At 43.1% G+C, this 16337-nt stretch overlaps 2 protein-coding genes across 2 annotated transcripts in view; one reads left to right on the top strand and one right to left on the bottom strand.

Annotated features, from left to right (window-relative positions):
* The window catches only part of usp11 (ubiquitin specific peptidase 11), a 28640-nt gene extending 16766 nt beyond the window's left edge, over positions 1-11874 (bottom strand). Inside the window, exons 1-15 of the mRNA XM_056384681.1 lie at positions 11641-11874; positions 8085-8194; positions 7578-7708; positions 7282-7399; positions 6943-7088; positions 6459-6520; positions 5465-5564; positions 4658-4831; positions 3506-3664; positions 3089-3313; positions 2824-2907; positions 2305-2399; positions 1971-2174; positions 1626-1729; positions 345-851 (exon numbers count right to left, since the gene is read on the bottom strand). Of these exons, the coding sequence (XP_056240656.1) occupies positions 345-851; positions 1626-1729; positions 1971-2174; positions 2305-2399; positions 2824-2907; positions 3089-3313; positions 3506-3664; positions 4658-4831; positions 5465-5564; positions 6459-6520; positions 6943-7088; positions 7282-7399; positions 7578-7708; positions 8085-8194; positions 11641-11750 (2329 nt within the window). The 5' untranslated portion in view covers positions 11751-11874. The remainder of the gene's footprint in view (positions 1-344; positions 852-1625; positions 1730-1970; positions 2175-2304; positions 2400-2823; positions 2908-3088; positions 3314-3505; positions 3665-4657; positions 4832-5464; positions 5565-6458; positions 6521-6942; positions 7089-7281; positions 7400-7577; positions 7709-8084; positions 8195-11640) is intronic.
* A 583-nt stretch (positions 11875-12457) lies between these two features.
* Positions 12458-15790, top strand: rfc2 (replication factor C (activator 1) 2). The gene is made up of 6 exons (XM_056384537.1): positions 12458-12807; positions 13603-13708; positions 13903-14004; positions 14657-14915; positions 14997-15257; positions 15378-15790. Exons 1-6 carry the CDS (start codon positions 12483-12485, stop codon positions 15486-15488), a joined length of 1164 nt encoding a protein of 387 aa, XP_056240512.1. The 5' UTR covers positions 12458-12482; the 3' UTR covers positions 15489-15790.
* Positions 15791-16337: the final 547 nt, after the last annotated feature.

Raw genomic sequence — 16337 nt, 5'->3', positions numbered from 1 at the left:
TTTTGACAATATTTGCTGAATATTTAACCTCCAGCTAATGGGAGACTTTTATTTCATAGCCATTGTCTCATCGTCTGGGCTTCTCTCAGGAACAATTAAGTCAGCTCACTTTGGGGAAATGAGCGTTTAGTTTCTTTCAAATGGAATAATGTCAGAATGTTGATTGTTTAAATTGATAATTTTGTCCTCATCTCTCTCTCGCTCTTGTAGCTGTTACTGTTTTTTTTACTCTTATCTAAATGTCTTAAAAATAAAACAAAAAAACCAACAAGATTCAAGAGACAAAAGGGCAGAAATATAAATTAAGTCTTGGTGGGAGTGTTGTCTTTCATCATGTAACTTACAGCTGAAGGACACGGCGCTCCCTCCCTCTCCCATCCCTCTCTCAGTCGTCCCATTGGAGTTCACCGCCTGGATGGTGAACAAACTCTTCCTCCTCTTACGACACGCCCTCCTCTTAGCCGGCTGTTCATTGGGCGGCGGGCTGGGAGAACACGCCTCCTCCTGCTTGTCTTCCTCTTTTTCTTCCTCTGTAGTCTCACTGGGCTGCGGTGGTTGCTCTGCTGGTGGTTCTAAGCTGGTGTCAGCATCGCTGGTCTTGCTCGTGTCTCCGCAGGGACTGGTGTTTTCAGTGCTGTTGCCGGCGTCAGAGTTGCAGGGGGGCTCAGTCTGGTCCTGGGACCCGTTATTGGTCTCCGTGTCACCGTGGTCCAGTGAGGGCTGCTTGTGGTTGAGATCAGGGAGGGGCTCGGCGGTAGCGGTGTCCTCTGATTGGCTGTTTGCGGAAGCATCACTGCAGGAGGGTTCTGTCTCAGAGGGTCCGGCTTTGTCTGCAGTGTCCTGCTGCTCATCTGAGAAAACCACACAGAATCAATGAGAGGGAAGCTGAGGACAGCTGACAGCTCAGCCTGTTTGCAACAATAGGTTTCATTAATTTAATGAATCTTTCAAGCATTTTTTGATTAATCACTGCCTGGTTTATTAAATGTCAGAAAACAGTCAAAGCTATATCACAAAGATTAAAGTGGCGTCTTAAAATGTCTTTTTAGGATTTGATTTATTTAATCTACAAAGATTCCCATCTGTCTGAGTGTCCTCTGTTTAACGACCAGTGTTGCATGAATCATGTGTTTTGGTGACTTGCTGTTAAACCTGCTCAGAATTTGATGGAGGTGTTTATTTAATACAATATGAAACTGCTCTGATGGTGCGTTTGATGGCCAAGTTTGTTACGACAAAGTTATTTTATGTTTATGATGATTTCTTTGCTTTTTACAGATTTGAGCAAACTGTGTTTTGTTTGTGTGTATGAGATTGTGTTCCTGTCTGATTGATGTTTCACCACTGTCACAGTATATTTGGTGTCTTACAGGTCCACGTAGGCCAGGAGTTTGTATTTGCATGGAATAATAAATAATATAATTAACAAAATAACTACAAAACAGAGAAAAGCAGAAATTCTTGACACGTGAGGAGCTGGAAACTTTTAGCGTCCATTTACTGCCGACTAATAAATCAAGAGTGTGTTTTGTCAGATTTGTAAACAGTGAGTGTAACTGATGTTTGTACATTTGAGCTGTTTTTATTCTGTCTGTCAAGCTTGTAGCTGCAGAAGGGGACAATACCATCACTGATGCCGTTGGTCTGAGTCTTGTACAACTCATCTTCATCATCATCTTCCTCCTCTTCCTCCAACTCCTCAGAAGGGTCGGGAGGCCGCACGTAGCGCCTGCTCACACACACACACACACACACACACACACACACACACACAACACACACACACACACACACACACAACACACACACACACACACAACACACACACACACACACACACACACAACACACACACACACGTAAGTAATATTCATTGCAATGAGTGACATGACTTTGTGGTAATAATAATTAAAATGCTTAAAAATATGAAAGCATAAGAAGTGCACTAATAATGTGTGTGTTGTGCTCACGCCAGCCTCTGCAGGAACAGGTTGTAAAGCGCCTCCTGGCTGCAGCTGCTGCGCGGCACGCCGAGCAGCAGCGGGTGTCCGAACAGCGACGTGCCGTACGAGCTGCTGCCCGAGCCATAGTCTCTGTAGTGAGAGCGCTCCCTCAGGTAGAGAGCCAGCAGCACCTGCTCCTCCTGCTGCTCCTCCTGCACGCTCAGCTCATATCTACGCACACGCACACACACGTTAGACAGCAGGTTGGCTTCAGGCTGGGGGTGAATCAGTGCCGTTTGTTGTAGGAATCTAACACATTCTCTCCTCATCGACCTCAAACAGACCAAAAAGTTGTTCTTACACAAAGATGTCATCTCGGTCCAGGATGCAGCTCAGAGACTCATCAGCGCTGTAGATCTTATAGAAACGGTGGTTGAAAACATCAGCTACCACCATCTGAAACAAACACACACACAAAGTTATGGACTGCACTTATATAGCACTTTACTCAAAACGCTTTACACTACTTGCCACATTCACCCATTCACACATACATAAAAACAAATGATGGAACAGCCACTAGGAGCAATTTAGAGCTCAGTATCTTGCCTCAGGACACTGACTGAAGGAGTCGGGGAGAGAACCACCAACCCTCTGATTAGTGGACAACCTGTTCTACGTCCTTAGCCACAACCATCCAGTTAACCTTCCTTCTCTGATCCTGTCAGTCTCCGTCTCATCAGTTCAAACAAGAATTTGCAAAGAAACACACTGGGTTCTTCCCTGGTCTATCCCCCCCATCCTTCCAGCAAGTTTAGCTGCAAATCAGTTCACTACTTTTTGTGTAATCTTGCTGATAAACAAACACACACACACTGACCTGTGTGGGAGGTACGCTGGTCATATCTGACAGAGCAGAGCAAAGGTCAGAAACCTTCCCTGCTTTAGGAACCACAACACGATGCTGCAAACACAAACACACAAACAGTATTTACTGACACACACAAGGAAATATTTTATATTTTATCCATATTGTGCACAAACAGTTTAATATTCTTCATTTTCCTGACACTTCACCATCATGTTGGAGGTGGAGAAAGTCAAACAGCAGAAACAGTGAACTAATAAAAGACAGAAACAGTTACCTGAACAGGTTTGGCGTACGGGTCCAGAGAGACGAAGAAGACCTCCATGACGCGCTCCTTGCTGACAGGAAGTGGGATGCTCAGGTAGCAGAAGGGGTCAAAGGTCACAGAGACCTTGCGGCACTCAGGACAGACGAGTGTGGACTTGAAGAGGCCGTGAAACGTGTCGACGATCACAGAGTCGTTCCGCCGGCGGTGGTTACGCCACGCCTCCTCCGCCACTTCCTGTGGGACAGGAAGAAGAACAATGAAGAATCACAACAACATCAATTTAGAACAATGTTACTTCATTTGTTTGGAGCTTAAAATAAGTTATTGTAAACATTAGGAATATATTTAGGTGACAGAAAAGACCACAGTATGGACTGAGCTGAGTGTCGGGTGTTGTTCAGGTGGTGTTCAGCTGTAGCAGCTCACCTGGTCTGGTCGCCCGTCAGCGTCCCGCAGTTCGATGTACTCTTTGTTTTTGACTCGGTTCAGGTCTTCGTGCAGTCCGTCCAGCAGGAAGGACAGCAGCTCCTGACTGTCGTGCTGCTGGTAACCCAGGAACTGAGACGCAAAGTGACCCACCTTTGTCTGCGTGAACACACACACACACAACGTTGTTAGTAGTCACAGTTTTATAGTAACTCAGGCCCTGTTCAAAACTATATTAACATGCGTCTTCAGTGATCCAATCACAAATGGTCGGCTCTACGTACATCAGTTCACGCCTGTGGCCACATGTGGTCCAAACCTCGTCTGAATGTGGTCTCAGTGATTTGATCTCAAATGCATCCTCAATGTGTCTTGAGTCCATTCACACCTGAACTCAAGAGCTGTCCACTTGTGATCAGATCACCCGGGATGGATGTTAATACCAGGTCTGAACAGGGGCTTAGTCTGTGTCATTCAGAACAGATGACAGTAACATCTGAATTTCAGTCTGAAACAACTGAATGTGAAAACATCTTTTTCTCTCTGTTTTCACCAAGTCATTATTTTTCACAACCAAACATAGAACTGGAGGGGATAGATGCGATGTCCACTTCCAAACATAAAGTGTCATTTACAAACAAGTCTCAGTCATTTCTTAAAATAGTTGCTCACTGCAGTTTTTAACAAACAGAGGAAATGATGCATTTGTGGGGGACTATTTTCAGCAGCAGATGAATCCACATTTGGTGTGCATTTCCTCATTAAGTATAAAAGCAGGACAAGACTTCGTCAGCAGAGTTAAGTGCTTTTGGTTCTGCATCTTCAAACAGCCCCAACAGATCATTTAATTTGTCACATTGCATTTCACAGTGAAGGTTAACATGGAGACTTCAGGCTTCACTGACTCAGAGATACAGAGCTCAGAGAGAAGCGCTGATGATTTTATATCAGAACAATAAATCACAGAATGAATTAAAAAGTACTGCAACAACAAAAAGCAACAAACGCAGCAACTAAAACTAATTTGAGCTCTTTTGTATGATGTTTACCAAACTGCCGCTTCAGGGCTCTTACTTGCTGTGGTATTAATCCATAGATGAAACTGAGACGTATGTGTTTAATCACTCAGTCATCAGTTTAACACTTTGGTACCTTGAAAACACGCGGCACCACGGAGTAATGCCGCCCCGACCACATCTGTTTGATGACGTCAGCGTAGGCCTCGGCGATCTCCCCCTTCATCCCCAGAGGGTTGGTGAAGTTCAGCTCCTCCAGGTAGGAGCTCTGCAGGAAGTACTCAGTCAGGGGAGGGGTGTTACTCAAACACTGCAGAGACAGAGAGAGAGAGGAGGTGTCAGGACGGACGGAGGGAGACAAAGCAGAGCGAGCTCAAAGTTAACACAGGGAGAGGAGCTACTGTTTAAACCAGGTGAAGTTATAAATGAATATTTATAAAATGGTTCTGTGGAGAAATCTGAGGAGCAGGACGGACACAGACACCCTCCAGGTGTTAATTATATACTGAGCAGGTTCATCCAATCACAGCTAGTTCTGAACTGGAGCAGGTTCAAGGTCTAAATGTTTCTTCAACAGTAAAGAACCCGCTGAGTTTCTGTGTTTATAACATGGTAAATTGCAGCGATGCTCTGAAACACAGTGATACTAGTGACACAGTGAAATATCGTCACTGTGGAGGAAGAATCAGAATCGAATCAGACTCTGTATTTTGTGCAGCCATTACAAGAATGTAGCGTCCAGGCAACCATTTCAACAAAAACAATCGAAATATACTTTGTTAATTACAACGATGCCTGACTGGTCTCGTTTCTGGGATCAACAGAATTAGCCCAACCCTGCTCTTCAGATTTTGATCTGTGTGTGTGTGTGTGTGTGTGTGTGTGTGTGTGTGTGTGTGTGTGTGTGTGTGTGTGTGTGTGTGTGTGTTCGGCCTGTACAGACCTGTAGAGCAGAGTTCATGAAGCAGGTGTTGCCCAGGTTGGTGAGGCCACAGACTCCTGGCTGTCCTCGGTACGAGTCCTGCTCTTCCACTGAGTTCCTCCTGAAAACAGCAGCAGCAGATTCAGACCAGGACTGTTGAGAGTTAACATTGCATTCACATGGAAACAGGAGGAGGAAGTGAAGGCAGGCGAGTAGCGCTGAATATGATTTATAATTCAGTTGTAATTCAGCCGTGAGGATCAGGAGAGCAGGACCCTGTAAAGGTTCATCAAATGTGGTGTTGTAACTTCAGCTAATCTCTTTGAGCTGCTATATTTGCTCGTATTATGGACACTAATAAAAGTACAATTATTACTACTGCAGTATTTCAATAAACTACAATTACACTACAGACAAGTGTCACTGGATGACTTTGATAAACACATGATGATTCTCTGGATGCTCTCTGTGGAGGCTGCAAACAAAGAGTGTTTCTCTTATTTCTTCTGCCATCGTTGAAATACACTATGTGGATGAATTAACATTAAATACCTGACTGCAGTGAGTGGGACCTGATATGGTTTATTAATAAACTGGTCAGTTGATTGTTGTAAAGAGGACACGTGTATATAAGATGTGTATAAAATAATTGAACTTTTGGTGACCATGCAAAACAGGAGCAGATGAAGTCTAGAATAAAAACAGAGCAAACTGTGAAGAGAAAGAAAAACAAGCAGAGCAGGAGAGGGTGAGGCAGAGAGAGCGACAGAGTGAGAGGGAAAGAGAGAGGGAGAGGAGAGGTTTTCAGAGGAAACAAAACTGAAAGTGATGTGAAGACAATGAGTCGGGTAGAACAAGAGAACTCCACAGATGGGAAGGAACAGAGGAGGGATAAACCAGAGGACGGGTGACAGAGAGAAAGGGAAGAAAGAAAGACAGAAAGAAAGGTAGAGTGTGATGTATTAAACATTTCGAAACAGATGAACAGAGAAGTAGAGACAGAGAGTTTTCTTACATGATCTGAGGTCTGGAGCTTGGCCAGGTGCCATCAGCATTCCTCGTCTCCATAATCACCGTCTGACACACACACACACACACACACACACACACACACACACACACACACACACACACACACACACACACACACACACACACACACACACACACACACACACACACACACACACACACACACACACACACACACACACACACACACACCACACACACACACACACACACACACACACACACCACACACACACACACACACACACACACACACACACACACACACACACACACACACACACACACACACACACACACACGTTACAGCTTATCTCTAAGGTGGACAGGTTGTTCTTTAATGAAGAGCTGCTGCTATGAGGAAGTTGTAAAGAAACAACAGGAACATCTGCCTCTGTCACAGACTGAATCTACAGATCCGATGAGGTCATGTCTGTGTGTTAAACAGTGTCAGAGTCTGTCCTCACCATCCCAGAGCTCAAACAGGCGTCCAGCACACTCATGTGGATGTTCCTGAGACGCTCGCAGTTACTGTCAGAACTCTTCATCCACAGACGACACTCTGAGCCCACAGGCACTGAGAAGGCCTGACACATAGCTCTCTGGATGGACTCTGTACACACACACACACACACACACACACACACACACAACACACACACACACACACACACACACACACACACACACACACACACACACACACACTGTTTCTGACAGTCACCACATTTCAACAACAACACTAAAATGAACAGTTCAGGAGTAAAGGACGACACGTACACACAAACACACACAGACAAACTCACGTATGTTGTCGGTGCGGCTGAACTGTGAAGTGATGACATTCTCCATGTTGCTATGGAGACAGAGGAAGACCTCAACGGGGTAAACCTCTACCTTCAGAGTGCTGGGCAGGTCCACCACCTGACACACACAGACACACACAGACACACACACAGACACACACACAGACACACATATACACACACACACACACACACACACACACACACACACACACACACACACACACACACAGCTGCTGTTAAAGTGTCTCATACTCCACAGACTGAGTGTATGTGGCGTGTGGTGGTGGCGTTACCTTGCGCTCCAGCGGCGGGTGACTTTCCACCATGCCGTACCAGGCCAGCAGCTTGTGCCAGGCCTCAGCTGGCACCAACACAAAGTCTTCGTTCTCCACCAGACGCTCCTTCAGGTGGTATGAGTCCAGATCTGAAAACAGGAGACGACTGATCACTGATGTTTATAAAAGACAGAGTCACCACTTCAAACCTGATGCTGCAGAAATCCAATTCTGTGTTGTCACTATCTTAGATCCAGATAAAGGTTTGTTTGTTTTCATATTTGTGTTAGTAGCTTAAGCTAATACAAGCAACGCCAAAACAGAGTGAACATGACTGTGACTTTTACTACAGCCTGTTACATCAACCTCCATTCAGGATCCGGGAGGATGAATTTGTATGCGGTGTGGAGGATGTTCGAGATCAGAAATCAGCATAGGGAAATCAGGGAAGCAGAGGAGGGGTGTGTTGTTTGTGAGGAGTTTTTAAGTGATGTCATGATGAGGCGGAGCGAAGTGTCAACTGACCCTCAAACAGCTCAGTGTTGTCAATCTGACCGGGGAAGGACGACGAGTTCTGGTCTCCACTCTCCACAAACTCCTTCCACTGCTCGAACCAGCGATGCTCCACCACGTACCTGCAGCGCGCACACACACACACACACAGTTAGTATGACACTCCTTTGTAGGACTGTACAATTAGGTGGTGAATCAATTAGTCAACTGACCATCTGAAAATATTTTCACTACCCATTAATGGTTTCAACTGTTTTTCTGCAGCCTCTCAAATTTGAGCTTTTTCCTCTTTTCTCTGTTTTATATCAACAGACACTCTGTGAGCTGCTGGACCAAACAAGACGCCACCTGTCTCTACGCCTCATTTCAAATCATTTCTCTCTCTCTTTTTTGACTTCTGATTCCACAGAAGAAGCAGTTTCATCACCTCTGGCTTCAGGAAACTGATGGACATTTTCCTTTTTCTCTGACATTATATAAACAAACAATCAACTGAAAAAAAAATAGCTAGAGTTCATCTTTCAATGGGATCACACCACAAACAGAGTCCTGCCAAAGTAATCAAAACCACCTCTATGTTACAGTCGGTGACTCCATGACACATTTTGCTAAAACGACAAACACCAGGAGGTCCAAAGAACAAGTATCCAAACCGATCGTTTTCCCCAATCAATAAAAACCCAAACTAAGTTAGGTTACCATTATATAAGATGTAGTAAAGTAGAGCTGTCAACTGACAGAAAATTGATTCTCAAACATTTTGATAATTGATTAACTGTTGAGTTATTTTCTAAGTAAGAATGGCAAAATCTTCTTGTTGTGGTTTCACAGATTTGAGTATTCTCTGGTTTTCTTAGTCTCTGAGTGTTGGTCAAACAAAATAAGACATCGGAAGATATCACCTTGTGATGGGCATTCACCATTTTATCAACAAAAAACGAATCACTTAATCGAGAAAATAATCAACAGATTCATTAATAATGAAAATAATCACTAGTAGTCCTAAAGTAAAGCAACACATCTGCAATCATGAGAAGCTGGTTCCAGAAATATTCTTGCATTTTGTCTGAAAAATGTCAGTAAATTATTAAAACTGTTGGTTAATTTCAGCTGTGATTGTGATATAAAGTGACACACGTCACAGTAGAGGATTTCATCTATACTGCCCCCTGAGTCTAGACATGTATCACATCCACCACCTCTTGTGCGAGTCACCACAGAAGTATGTTCACACTGTTTTATGAAAGGCTCTTCTCCCACTGGTTGACAGTCGACACATCGAGAGCTCCAAACAACTCGTCAATGTTTTAATTTACAAACAGTTAGATAATGAAAATTCAGCTCAGGACACAACAAACAACACATTTAGTTCTGGTTACAGCTGAAAGCTCCATCTGTTGTGATTCAGATGCGATGTCAAATGTAAAAAAGAGCAACAGTGATCACAGGAAGTGAATCTGGTACAGTCCAACCCCTTTAAACGCCAAAACAACCTGCAAAGGTCAATAATTTTTCCACAGAATTTTGTGCAGGACTCGCCCATCTTCTTGTTCCTCTGGCCAGCATAACAGTTGGTGACACTGATCATATCTCCATCTGAACCAGTCCAACACTTGAAGTCACCAGCCAGCTGTCACACAGCTCTGGTTTTCATTTTATTTTGCTTTACTTCAGAGAGACTGAATCAGATTTCTTCCCTCTGTGTTTTTGATCCTTTAAAAACCTCTGTTCTGCTTTTTAGCCCCATTCAGTCAGTTCTGGGTCTCATTATTCTTTTATTACAGTTTGGCAGAGAACCACTTTGCTTCCTTCCACCTTATAAAAAATAAAAAGCTAACAGCCTTTTTGTTGGGACTAAGAACCTGTCTATCATTCAGTTTTGTTTTTTTATCAGTGTCTGGTTTCCTGTGACTGTGTGTGTTGATTAGAACATTTGTTTAAAATCCAAGATCATACCATGTCCAAACACAGTTTTTATTATCACACTGTACAACTGTAAGGTGCATTTAATGACATGTAGTGTTCCTGACAACACTCTCATTTATTACAATGCTGACAGTGAACAGATACTGAAACCAAGTGAAGGCAAAACACCGTTTGGTACCAACAACAGTAGAAACCTGCCCAATCATGGTGCTGCAGAATCTGACAGAACATGTTTCCACTACACAGCACACACACAGCAAGTTATTTTATAATCTAATCTAATCTAATCTAATCTTACTCTGACAAGAAAATGTCAAGTTTAAAGACTTCATTAGGGCTGCAACTAATGATTATATTCATTATAAATAATCTGCAGAATAGTTTCACAATTAATTGCTCGGTCTAAAAAACATTAGAAAATGCCTAGTTGATGTCATCAAACCAATTAACAACCCAAAATCTAAAATTATTCAGCTTTTGACTGATTAAGACAAATAAAAAAAGTAAATGCTCAAAATTGAGAAGCCGGGGCCACAGACTATTCCCCATTTTTGATTGGAATTGTAAACAACTGTGTTTTAAACACATGTAAGTGATATGACATGCTGGGTTTTCATCTTTTCTGGTGTTTAATCATCACCACATTCATTGCTTAAGGGGCCCAAGGCAACAATGAATTGTTAGGCCCTTGCTGACTCCCATTATACAGTTTCATCATTTCCCCAGGCACCTAGAAAACAACCAGCACTGTAGAGCAGAAATTAACTGGCACCCAGTTTGATCATTTAAGGCTTTATCAAAGGAAAAAGGCCATAAAAATCACTTGTTTCAGCCTCTGAAATGTGAATGTTTGACAATTTTCCTGGTATTCAATGAGAGTTAATTAAACATCTGTGTATTTTAACAGCTTGCCAGACAAAACTAGATATTATAATACATTACCTTGAGTCAGGCATATGACAATGAAAATAATTGACTCAACAGTCTCCTGCAGCACAATCCGCTGCCACAACTATCCCACGTTTAGTTTACAGATATAAAACATCTCCTGCCAGTTGGCAGTCACATACTAATTCATTTCATCACCTACAAGTAGCCAAGAGATAAGACTGAAAATTTACTAATTTGATTTAAAGCAATAAAATACCTTTGATTTTTCAGGACATACAGATACTCTGTAAACACTAGTCAACAAACAAAATAAGTATTAAATCAACTGAGAAGGAAAATTAGGACTCATTAGGAAGTCTGGAGGTTGAAACTGTGATCCCGTGACACTAATAAACTGGGATTAAACGCGACCTGAAAAGTGCTGTACACATATTCCTACCCAGCTCTGTTGAAACCAAAAGTGAAGCTTAACGAGCAGACCCTGAACGTCTCTCTACAGCTGGTTGACAGGCTAACGTTAGCACTGTCGGCTAACTGTCCGTTCACCGTCTGCCTGGTTAGCAGGAACTAACACGGTGGCGGCGGCGAACACCCGACACCGAGCCGTTAAACTACCTCAGCAAACTCTCACCGTCACAACAACGACCTGCCCCTGTCGTTAAACCCGTTAATAACCGTTAGGTAACCCTGTGATGCTAACAGTTAGCCCCGTCTGTATGTGTGAGTGTGTGTGTGGCGGGCGGATTCTCACCAACTGTCCCCAGCACGGAGCTCACACTCCCGCAGCAGAGACTCGATCTCCCGCCGCTGAGTCTCCAGGCCCGGAGGCTCCGCGGCGGAACAGCGGCTGTTGGCCGTCATGATGCTAATCAATCACACATAAATGTCGGAACAGCTGAGGATATTAAACAGAGCCAGGAAACGAAAGGCAGAAGTCAACCGCCGCATTGATCAACCGATAAACGGGAAGCTGCACGGAGCTGTGTTTGCGGAAATAGGAAGTGGTTCAGACGCAGTGGATGACGACTTCCTGGGCCAGGCTCTTTCATTTATTTACCTACATAAATGCATATTCAGTAAGTCCAGGCTGTATTTAGTTTTCCCTGTGCGCTTGGACTTAGGTTTTCCATTGTTCTGTAAACAATATGTCAAGAACGAAACAGACATACAAGAAAACAGTAAATCCCAACTAACGGGTTTGTTGATAGGTAATACGTAATTTACTAATGTTTTATAGATCAGTTATCAGATCAGTTAGTCATCCACTTATAAGCTGCTGATCAAGATTTAGAACAAATAGAAAATTTTATAATATCATATTGTATATAACATGTAGAAATAAACCCGCATTTATATGAAATAATATTTGTATTCAATACACTATTACTTAACAGTTTGTCATTGAAGATGTATTATCCACATGAGATATTTAAATTCTTTAACTGTAATTTCAAATAAAAGATAATTTTTTGTTAATGTGTTTGTTGTTGGCATCTTTCATTTCGATTGTTTTGGATGTATTATGGACGCATCGCGAGGTTTTAGCGCGTTGTTCTCGGCCAATCGGTTCCCTCACCAATAAACTCACGGCCAATGAGACGTCAGTTTGCTGACGTGCGGTTACCAGGGAGGGAAAAGTTCCGCTGCTGTTCGCGGGTTGACAGAGTAGAGACAGCCATCAACATGGACGTGGAGATGGCGGAGCCTGAGCGTGTGCAGAAACCGACAGAAAGCGGGCCAAAGACGGGCACGGAGGCTGGGGAGAGTTCGTCTAAAAGCTCTGGCGGCGCCTACGAGCTGCCCTGGGTGGAGAAATACCGTCCACTGAAGCTGAACGAGATCGTAGGGAACGAGGAGACAGTGAGCCGGCTGGAGGTGTTCGCAAGAGAGGGAAACGTCCCCAACATCATCATCGCAGGTCAGTTCAGAAACACGGAGGGAAAAGGTCAGAACGAGAAAATGTAGAGTTTGACAGGCTGGAGAATAAAGTAAGTTCGTCGTTACAGTGGTTCAACCACTGCATGGTGCTCAGGGACTCTACATGTCTGAAAGACTCTAAAAAACTTTGAATTCAGTTCCCTCATAAAGATAGAGGGTGTTAAATTTAAAGCACAAAGCCTTAAATATTTCCTCTGGCCTTCTGAAAATGTAATTGTAGTTTTACCCTTATATTTTATGGATATACCTGACAGCCACAATTACATTAAAGGAAACATAACTTAAAGTGGTATTGTGAAAATACATTTTCTTTCAAAAAAGACATTGTAAGTAAAGGTTTAATGCTGTTTGAAACCCACTTTCAAATTTGTGATACTTTATTCTAATTATAAAATGGAGACTTAACTATTTTTTTCACGTCAGCTTGGTGAGTGTAGTAACTCAATTACAAAGTCAAATGTCCTCTGCAGGTGTGTCCATCAGACTCCTACATGGACTGCATCTATAGAGTGTTTTTATCCACAGTCCTTTACAGTTTGTATCTCATTCAAACAAGCTCAGAAGCCACAGACAGCGAGCCACCATGAAAGATACTGCTCTGACCTCATGGCCAGGGATTCAAACTACTGGAATCAGGCAAACTTTGTCAGTTGTCAACCCTAAAACAAATACATTGCTATCAGATCTGATTATATCTCAGAAAGCAACAGCAGCAAAAATCTCTCAGATTGCAAAGCATGTTTATCAGTGAGGCTATCTGACTGTTGTGATCCAGGTCCTCCCGGCACAGGAAAGACCACCAGCATCTTGTGTTTGGCCCGAGCGCTGCTGGGAGCCTCCATGAAGGATGCCGTGCTGGAGCTCAACGCTTCAAATGACAGGTGAGATTCCCACTGGATATAATCTAGAGAACAAAAACAATATTTGACACAATAATCTTAGCTCAAGACCCACTTACCATCTTGAAAAAAATAGCTAAGATTATTTTGTTAAACACTAAAAACCCAACACACACTGAAATTAATGAATGTTTGGTTTAGTGAGTCGATGTTGACTGTTGCTGTTGTGTCTGCAGAGGAATTGACGTGGTGAGGAACAAGATCAAGATGTTTGCGCAGCAGAAAGTCACACTGCCCAAAGGACGACACAAGATCATCATCTTGGATGAAGCCGACAGGTGGGACGTCAGCAGAGTCATCACTTCCTGACTTCACCTGCAAGATAAATCAAAAGGGTCGCCAGACCATTAAAGGGTCAAGTTTGATTTTGTCCTGTTTTTCTTCTGAAACATTGGATACTTTTTTTACTCGGATATTTCAGACCTTTTAAAAACCTTTCAGATGATCTGAGGGGTTACAAGTCAACTTAGATACATTTGAAGTTTAGCAAACATTGTTCTGGGTGTTTGCAGGAACAGTTCACCAGAGGAAACTCTCCTGTTGAAAAGGGATCATTTTTTACCTTTTAAGGTCTGAGCTCAAGTTCAAGTTTTATTGAGCTTCTCCATTTTCACGGTAGCAGTTTCATTATGAAACCTATTTAACCCTTTATTTAACCAGGAAACCCCTTGAGAGACAATGTTTGATTGCATCCAGGGTTCCTGAGGAGGGATGCAAGGAAAATGCACTTTAAATTTCAACTTTATCAGTTACTATTTTTAACTTCTTTATTAGGGCTGAACTGAATTATCATCATTATTTTGGAAGATATTGCGATATGAGTCACAGTTTCATTTGGAATGGTGATTTTTGCATTTAATTTCACCCTGTCAGTGAATATCATTCATTTTGTTTATGTAAGACAGTAATGTCTCCATCTCCCTCCTGCAGCATGACGGATGGAGCTCAGCAGGCTTTGAGGAGGATCATGGAGATCTACTCGAAGACGACGCGCTTCGCTCTCGCCTGTAACGCCTCAGATAAGATCATCGAGCCAATCCAGTCCCGCTGCGCCGTGCTGCGTTACTCCAAGTTGACGGACGGACAGATCCTCGCCCGGCTGCAGGAGGTGGTGGAGAAGGAGCGTCTGTCTGTGTCTGACGACGGGCTGGAGGCAGTCATCTTCACCGCACAGGGAGACATGAGACAGGTGAGAGGTGGAGTTAAGATTGTGACGCTCGGCCCCGAGACGTATGGTAATTTCTCTGACCTGATGTTTTTGTGTTTACAGGCGTTGAACAACCTGCAGTCGACCAACTCTGGCTTCGGCTACATCAACAGCGAGAATGTGTTCAAGGTGTGCGACGAGCCTCACCCTCTGATGGTGAAAAGCATGCTGGGACACTGTGTGGACGGGAAAATCGACCAGGCCTACAAGGTGGTGGAGCAGCTGTGGGCGCTGGGCTACTCTCCAGAGGACATTATCGGAAACATCTTCAGGGTCTGCAAGACCTACCAGATGGCCGAGTACCTCAAACTGGAGTTCATCAAGGTGAGGCGTGGCTCCACCCCCTGACAGGACGCTGCTCAAACTAAGTGGAAACCATTAGATAATTAACAGAGAACTAAAGCAGAACTCCTTACTTCATTTTGTTCTGGTTCTTTCCTCCAGGAGATCGGTTACACTCACATGCGGGTGGCTGAAGGCGTGAACTCCCTGCTGCAGATGGCCGGTCTGCTGGGTCGACTCTGCAGCAAGACAACCCCCCCTGCTGCCAGCTGAACCCACTAACCACCCACTCACTCCCCACCACCATCTTCAACCTGCTGCTGACTCTGTGTTGGACTTTATTCTGGGTTTTCTGTTGTCTGAAGAATCAAGCGTTGTTTTTTTAATTCTGCCGGTGCTGTATGTTAAAGTTAACACAGCTCGTCACACCGGATGATGATGTCTTTGATCAGACCATCAGTTTATCTGTTGCACTTGTTTCAGTCTGACATCACAGCTGACATTTTGTCATTGTGGAAGCAAAATAATGTAAAAATAAAACCTATATCATCTGAAATAAATCCTCTTTTCATAGATTAGTGCCGATGTGTTTTGCTTTTTGTTGGTTTACTGATCATCCAGAATTGTCTCATTTTGAAGTTAAAGAGAAAATGTGACTTTAACACACATCTCTATTAGTAAAGGAACATTAATCCATCTGCAGGTTTTGATGCTGATTAACACCAGCGATTTAATCAGCAGCCAAGAGAGGTTATCTAGAAATGCATACAGTAGACTATAGACTAAAAAGTTATACAGGTGCAGTGCAGATGCAGTCAAAGGCTAAATTTGTTTTTTCCTTACAGGAATTTACTTTTTAAAGTAAAACACATTTATAAAACTGGTTGTTTTAATATTGTATTTAAGGACAGATGTTATTTTTCTTTGGCAGAGTTACAGCAGCTTATGTTAAACATTCATTATTAAAGTAATGTCACTGCCTATTTGTGTTGAGCTGCAGGTCATTGATTATAATCAGATGTTACATGGTCATGGTTACTGGGATTTGCAGCAGCCTTGTATTTACAGTCACCTACATTAGATTTGTAAAAAATTATGAAAAAATGGACGCAATCTATTTGC

This window comes from Seriola aureovittata, chromosome 9 (genome assembly GCF_021018895.1).
Source record: "Seriola aureovittata isolate HTS-2021-v1 ecotype China chromosome 9, ASM2101889v1, whole genome shotgun sequence".
Lineage (NCBI taxonomy): Eukaryota > Metazoa > Chordata > Actinopteri > Carangiformes > Carangidae > Seriola > Seriola aureovittata.
This window is presented reverse-complemented; position numbering and strand designations above follow the sequence as displayed.